The 7,466-nt window shown below is 61.4% G+C and overlaps 1 protein-coding gene across 2 annotated transcripts; it reads right to left on the bottom strand.

Annotated features, from left to right (window-relative positions):
• Positions 1 to 3: 3 nt before the first annotated feature.
• Positions 4 to 6,541, bottom strand: PPP1R16A (protein phosphatase 1 regulatory subunit 16A). 2 transcript variants are annotated; one of them, XM_087825573.1, is made up of 11 exons: positions 4,322 to 6,541; positions 3,166 to 3,198; positions 3,012 to 3,082; positions 2,784 to 2,929; positions 1,691 to 1,794; positions 1,497 to 1,621; positions 1,283 to 1,408; positions 1,115 to 1,190; positions 907 to 1,036; positions 576 to 741; positions 4 to 376 (listed from the first exon to the last, which is right to left on the bottom strand). In XM_087825573.1, exons 1-11 carry the CDS (start codon positions 4,578 to 4,580, stop codon positions 14 to 16), a joined length of 1,599 nt encoding a protein of 532 aa, XP_087681699.1. In that variant the 5' UTR covers positions 4,581 to 6,541; the 3' UTR covers positions 4 to 13. The 2 variants fall into 2 exon arrangements, with proteins under 2 accessions (XP_087681699.1, XP_087681700.1); XM_087825574.1 differs by lacking the exon at positions 3,166 to 3,198.
• Positions 6,542 to 7,466: the final 925 nt, after the last annotated feature.

Raw genomic sequence — 7,466 nt, 5'->3', positions numbered from 1 at the left:
GAGAGCCAGCCCCTCACATGAGCAGGCAGCATGGCCTCTTCTCCATGGAAGCCTCCTCGGAGGGGGCTGTGAGCTTGAGCAGGGGTGGGTCTCCACCAGCCCTGGAGCCACACTCGGGCTGGGGCATCTCCATGTCCGAAGGCGGACCAGACCCAGGGGCCTCAGGCCCACGCTGCAGCTTAGCAGCTGCTCGCTGCCGCTTGAGCTCCGCCAAGGTGTGGTGGGCCTTGGCCCGGCCCAGGGTGTCAGGGGCCATACTCTCTGGGGGACTCAGCTGGTAGGAGACACTCCGGTCCAGCCGTTTGGAGTATAGGTGCCGTCCCAGGGTGCCCCCAACTCGGCCGTTGTGTGGCCTGGACACTTCGGCGTCTTCCTCCTGTGGGGGGAGCATGGGCCCCAGAGGCCATTAAAGAGGGCCCTGTCTCGGCCCCCCTGGCCTTAGGCCCACTGCATCGTGGTAGTCAAGGGGAAGGCATGAGGGTGGGGCACCAGCCCAGCATATGGGTGTAGGGTCACTGACCGCAATGGCTCCTGGGTGAAGGCCTGCCCCAGAGTATGGGTGGGGAGGAGCTCACCTCAGGGGGCGGTGGCCTGAGCTCGGTGTCTGTCTGGCCATCCTCCTCCTCCTCAGGGGGCTCTGGGCTGGTGGGAGGTGGCTGTTGCCACACAATGGCCTCCTGGGCATGCTCCTTTCGGTACAGGCTGGTGCGCTGGGTCAGACTCACACGCCTCACCACCTTCCTGGGGGAAGGCAGGGTGAGGGTGGGGGGAGGACGTTCCCTTCCCTGTGGACTCTGTCCCAGGCTCCAGCTGGCACCTTGGCCCGCCAGCTGACGTCAGTGGAGGCAAAGACCTGGGCATTGCCAGAGGGGCAGGGGGTGGGGCCACAGTGGGGCAGTTGCTCACCCCCGGCTGCCAGCACTGGAGGTGCGGCGACGCAGCAGAGAGCGCTGGCGACCTTGGGCCCGCAAGAGTGCGTCCTGCTTGTGCTTCAGCTCCAGCAGCTTGGCCCGAACCTCCTCGTCCCCGCACACATCTGAGGAGAAGTGGGTGGTGGATCAGGGGCATCCTCCCACTGGTCACCTGCACCAAGAGGAGGTGACCCCCAGCTCACCAAGAGGCGTCTCTTCCATCAGGGACTTCCCGTTGAGGTCGGCGCCATGTGCCACGAGCAGCTCTACCAGGTGCACCTGTGGGCCAGTGAGCCCAGGCTGCTGAAGGTTCCAGAGTTGCAGGCCCACCAGCACCCTAGCTGTCCCAACTGCTCCAGCCCCACACTCACCTGGCCCCAGTAGGCCGCAGCATGCAGTGGCTCCCAGCCGTCGCGGTCTTTGGCGCTCAGGCTGGCCTGGTGTTCCAGTAGCAGGGCAGCAGCCTCGCTGAACCCATTGGCAGCGGCAATGTGTAGCTACAGGCAAACCACCCAGCCCTGAGACCTGGCCCATGCCTCTCCAGTAGCACCCTCCTCCCCCTGCGTCCTCTGGCCATGTCCTCACCAGCGTGGCCCCATGGTCCCCAGGGGCATCCAGGTCGGCCCCCATCTGCAGTAGACTCTGGATGTCCTCTAGCATGTGCAGCTCTGGCAAGGCCCGGGCCCCCTCGATGCCATCCTGAGTGATGCCTACAGGGCAACAGGCTCAGAGCCAGCACCGCTGGCCCCACCCCTGGAGGTAGGTGGGATCACACTCACCACGGTCAGCCATGGCCGTCTCAAGGCAGTCCAGTGTCTGCTCATCCTCACACAGGTCATAGGGCATGTTACCATCAGTGTTGACCGCCAAGAGATCAGCACCACTGCAGGGAAGGTGGACAGGGTGCTAGCCACAGGTCCGCTCTCACCTCCCCACAAGGGAGCCCCCTCAGTTCCCTCTCAGAGGTCCTTCCTCTGCAGAAGCCCTAGGGCTGCCCTTCAGGACGCTGTGGGGCTGTCCCTGGGCCTGTCTGATGCCCCTCAGTTTTGGATCCTGTCCTCAAGCCAGGTAGATGTCCTGCAGCCTCCACCTGTGTCTCCAGGTTATTGGTACCCATCAGCCCCCATGAACATGCACAGTGGGCCCACCTGCCAGGAGTGGGATTCTGGGACTCTCGAGGCCCCAGGGAGGAGAGCCTGAGCACCAAGACAGCCCTGCAGAGCTGCAGGGAGCAGGGCTCATGTGGGGGTTGAGGGGGGCCCAAAATACAGGGGTAGATGCCTGCTGTGGAGAGGAGAGGAGTGGGGCTCAGTACTGCAGCCTCTCCCATGGACACACACCATCGATTCCTGGATCACTCCACAGTCTGAGCACCTAACCTTGTCTATCCTATTAGAGGGGTCAGAGTTGAGGGGCCATGGTGGGGGGTTGGACTCCCAGATCCTGGTGAAGCTGACCGTCATCCCATTTACCTTCTCATGTTAAAGGCCCCACCTGTTTCCAGGTACCCCTTCCCTCGCCAATTCTACCCTCATCACTGACCGGAATGGTATTTCTCTGTACAGACCTGGGGAGGCCTGGAGGCCTGTGCTGGAGGTTAAGGCTTACCCTCAAGGGATTCCCAAATTCCTAACAGCACCTGGCAGGATATACCCAGGTAAGCAGCTGGGAGGGCAGAAAGCCTTTGCCCTGAGTCTGTGTGTCCCCTGCCCAGGCCCAGCTCTCCATGCCAGGACACAGGCAATAAGCAAAAGTAAATAGGAACAAAAGAGGCAAAGGTATACTTCCTGTGGATGAGATGCCCTGCCTAGCTGCAGCCCCTCCCTGACACAGATGCCCAGTCTGGCCACACCTGCTCCCAGCGGGCCCTACCGGGCAATGAGCAGCTCTACCAGGTGCAGGTGGCCGCAGGTGGCCGCAGCATGCAGGGGTGTCCAGCACTCACTGTCACGGGCATTGACTGTGGCCCCAGCCTCCAGCAGCTGCTGCACCATCTCCCGGAAGTCATCGATGCAGCTCTGCAAACCATTCAGCCTGAGCACCAGGCCAACCAGTGCCCTCCCCCACCCCTACTCCCTCCCCCACCCCCATAGGGCTGACCTGGTGCAGGGCTGTCAGACCGTCCTCGTTGGCCAGGTCAGGGCTGACCCCACTCTCAAGGAACTGGTGGACTGCAAGAAGGGGGAGGCGTGCTCAGGGTGCAGGAATAGAGGTCCTGCCACAGGCCAGCACTGTCCTGGTCAGGCCCCTATACCTGAGGGTACCTGGGCTGACTGCTGTGCTGCAGCTGGGGAGCAGAGAATGAGGAGGAAGATGATGGTACAGGTGGCAGGAGATGTGTCTCTGCCTCCAGTCCCCAGCAGGACTCGCCCCTCCCAAATCCTGGCACTCCAACCCTCAGACTCCCAGAATGTCGCCCTCCTGTATGAGAGCAGTCCCACTGGGCTCCAGACTGTCCCACTCTGGTTTGGATGTTGGCACCCTGCCCAACAATCCCCACCCCACCATGTCCCAAGTCTCCCCGGAGCCTTCTCCACTGGCAGACCACTCCATCCCTACAAACACCCTTCCCTGGTACCTGCAGCCTCCCTCCCCACACTGCAAGCTCCTGGCCCTACTGTAGCCTGGAGTGTGGGCCCTAGGTGCCCAGGCCTGTCCCTCCAGGGTCTCCCTATGAGCAGAACTGGTCCCGACCCTCACTCTTCAGCAGCCCCACCTTGGGCCCAGGCTCTCACCAAGATCACCTGGGACTTCTTTGGGGGTCTGGACCTCCCTGATGGTGCTTGGCAGGCAACACAAGGATGCACCTTCTTTCCCACAGTTCCCTGTGCCCTGTGACACACCCACCGCACCCTGTCCACTTCCCCTGCCTTGGGCCTTCTGCACCCAGACTCTGTAGCAGAGTCCCCTAACCTGGAGGGAGGCAGGAAGAACCCTCAGGAGCCTCTGGGAAAGTAGAGGGGCCGTGAGCACATTGGGCACAGGGAGCAACAGGAAGCCTGCCAAAAGCTCAGGCCAGGAAGGTTCTGACAGAGAGGAAGGTATCCAGAGGGCCGACTGTGTGAGGAGCCCTGCTCCCCATAGGACTTTCAACAGCTGGTGGCCAAGACTCTCCTGAGCACTGCGCAGTACCCTAGCAAGAGGCAGGAAGAATGGGCCACCACCAGCCCACTGGAGTCAAGCCCTAAACACTTCTCCAGGCTCCTAGGAGCCCACTCCCTTTGCCCTTGCCTCTGAAGCAGGAACCCTGAATGTTGCCCCATCACCTGCAGCCCATAGCTGAGGGAACTGGGCCAGACCTCGAGCCCCATAAGATGCAGCTGTGCCCTTGGCAGGTCTCACGAGGACTGTGCCAGGTGACAGGGACAGGGATGCAGGCTGTGCACTACCCTAGGGTCAGCCACACTCACCTTCTTCCAGGTCATTTCGGGCAGCAGCCTCAAGAAGGGTGACGCTGGGAGGGAAGAGGACGCGCTTCTGCGGTCGGCCAACAGCTGCCTCCTTCCGTGGCCGCTCCCTATGGCCCCTTCTGCCCTGGGCGTCCTTCTCAGCCTGGGCCCACATCTTCACTTGCTGGGCACGGCGCTTCTGGGCATGCTTCAGCCGCTCCTGGGTGCTCATCCTGCCCACCACGGGCATCTCTGCCAGCAGTTCCAGGTGCTCGGCCATGGTGGGGGCTACCTGCCGGGGGGGCTGCTCGGGGCACCAGACGGGGGAACAAGGGAGCCAGGCTGGGCCTGAGGGGTGGGACAGCTGGCTGGACTGGCACCCTCGGGGGCATCCCCTCGTCAAAGCTTGGTGCCCTCTGCCCCTGGCAAGGCTGGGTCAGGAGGTTCCACTCCGCGACCAGGCCCAGGCAGCCCAAGGGGCACAGGCCCCTGGCAGAAAAGGCAGCGTGGGAGGGCTAGCAGCCACCTCTCAGGAGCCCTGGTAGCTTGGCTGCTCAAGGGCAGGGCCTTCCTCCCTCCCTCTTGGGGTCAGGGTGCACAGCCTGTGGGAAGCAACAGGACCTGTCCGCCTTAGTCCAGGGTCTGCAGCTAATCACCCAGATAACAGAGTTGCAGCTTCCTGGCAGCTCACCGAAGGAGAAAGGAGGGCAGGGCAATGGGCAGAGGACCCTGGGAGACCCTGGGAGTCCTAGAGGCCCCCTTTCCTTCCAAGCCTCAGAAGCCTGGGTGGGGCCTGGGAGAAGCCATGGCCTGGCTTTCCCTGCCCTCTGCCTCCTCCTGTCTGTCTCCCAGGGTCAGTGCATAAGCACTAACAAGAAGGTGTGGCAGGAGGGCGGGCTCAGCAGCTGCCTAGAAGCCAGGGCAGGGTGTGTACTTAGAGTCCTGGGGTCCTAGACATGGTGCCTGGGGGTGAGGCTCTGAGCAGCCAGGGCACTGAGAGAGAGCACAGCGGGTTTGGCAGTTGTCTTCAGGAGGGCAGCTCCACCAGCCTGAGAAAGAAGCAGCAGCACATGGAGGGCTGGCTAGGCTCCCAGCGGCTAGCAGGTAAGACCAGGGCCCTGTCCTGTGTGAGCTCTTCTAGACAACAGTCCTGGTGGGGGAGAGGGGCACAGCTTGCTCTGCCCCACTCTGAGTCACACCATGTTTGAAAAGGCTGAGAAGGGAGCAGGAGGCTGCCCTCCAGGGCGTGATGCCTGCTTCAGGAGCTGTTCTCTGCTGCTTCCCAAGGCTCCAGGCTCTGGCCCTGGTCCCCACAGCATCTGACCTGTCTGCCCCCAGGCTGGGCCAGGCAAAGTGCCTTCTCCTTGGGCTCTACAGGAACTGCCTCAAGGGCAGGCCCTGCCTCCTGGGACTTAGGCCAAACAGGGTGACAGCCTGTCCAGACCAACACCCCAGCCCCTCATTGCCCAGTATCTGGGCCTTTCCCTCCCCAGGTCCCTAGCCCAGTCGAGTCAATGCCCCAGCCATCCTGGGCTGCAATAAAAGCGCCTATCATGTGGACACGGGCTGAGTGGCCTACCAGGTTTGGGATCTATTAAGATAGGCAGGCAGCTTGGCTAGGGCATGGCCATGTAGAACCCACCATGGCCTGTCCTGCCCAGTACTCCAGGTGTGGTCATTGGGTATGGTCATATGACATGCCTCAGGAGGCCTGGCTGAATTCCATCCAGAAGGTGCTTACTCACAACTTACCAGGAGTCCCCATTCTCACTATGCTAGGCTTTGTGGCATCTAGATCTGACCCAGCCTTCCTCTGGCCAGACTTGTACTGAGCTCAGTGAGTACCTCCTTCTTTCTGTCCTGGGCCACATCAAATTAGATCAGGTTCCTCCTGCTTCAGGACCTCTAGTGTATCTGGGAGCTTCACTTTACAGGTCTGACCTGCTCTGGACTTTGCCGGTGCTCTGGCTTCTGCTAGCCTGGCCCTGGTGGCTCGTGGGCACAGAATTAGGGACCAGCAAGGCCCAGGAAACATCTTTCCAGGCAGCACTCCTGTTCTGAGAGGCCTGTCCCCAGCTGGCCACCTCTGCACTCTTGGGGCCAGGGGCAGACACAAGCTGTCCAGACTCCCTGCACGGGCCCCCAAGTCCTGCCTTTGCCCTCAGGCACACAGCCTCCCCACAGTGAGACAGGCTGGAGGCCAGGTCCTGCAGACACCTGCCAGCTCCTAGACCACACCTGAGGAACAGCAGATCCCTCACTCCCTGCAAGATGCCCCTTCCTTCCTCCCCTGCTGGTCACTCACAGCTCCCCTCATGCCCCTCTGCCCGAGAGCTAGGACACCCCCACACCAACCCCCCATATGGATGCAAGGTGGAACCTTTATCTCTGCCATCAGTCTCTGGGCCTGCCAGGGAAACTGACCCAAACAGCCCACCCCAAGAGACCAGTAGCAAGGGGAAGGGCACACCGCCCTCTGCCTGGCCCAGTCTCCAGCCATGGGAGAGGGAAGGACTCGCAGACAAAGCCATCCCCATGGGCCAAGGCTCCCCAGCAGAGTTGGCTCACAGGGTTTTGGGAACCAGTTTCACTTCTCCAAGATGGGCGCCAACATCAGAGCCACTGCCTGATTTTGTTAAGTTTAACAAGACTTAGGAAATATCATCATTTTATATGAGAAAAGGGATTCTGATACCCACATCCTATAGAAAACCACCTAGAATAGCAGCTAGCTTTTCACAGAACACATGCTATCTTTGGTTTTCTCATTTGAAGGCCCTCTCTGGAAATTCATCACAGAGCAGGATCTAGAGCACCCCCCCACCCCCCCAGCTGCAGTGGGAGAAGGGGCACTGGCTGCAGCTACACACCTGGCCCCTCCAGTCCCTGGTGCCTTGGGCAGGTCACACAGGTCCTGTGCCCTCGACTGGTGGGCCCACCTTACTGAAGCCCCAGGTCCCCCCTGGGCCCTTTTAGCTGCACTCCTTGCTGGAAGCTGCCTGAAGTCAGTCTCCAGGTGACCTTGGGCAGCTGAACTGTATCCTCTGAGAGAAAGGAGGTGCCCAAGGTGGCTCTAGGACCCCACTACAGTGAGCATCCCATCCCAGAACCTTCTCCATTGAGGGGGCACCACAGTGCCCAGTGCCTGGGTGCCCCAAGCATGAGC

This window comes from Miniopterus natalensis, chromosome 16 (genome assembly GCF_054644295.1).
Source record: "Miniopterus natalensis isolate mMinNat1 chromosome 16, mMinNat1.hap1, whole genome shotgun sequence".
Classification (NCBI taxonomy): domain Eukaryota; kingdom Metazoa; phylum Chordata; class Mammalia; order Chiroptera; family Miniopteridae; genus Miniopterus; species Miniopterus natalensis.
This window is presented reverse-complemented; position numbering and strand designations above follow the sequence as displayed.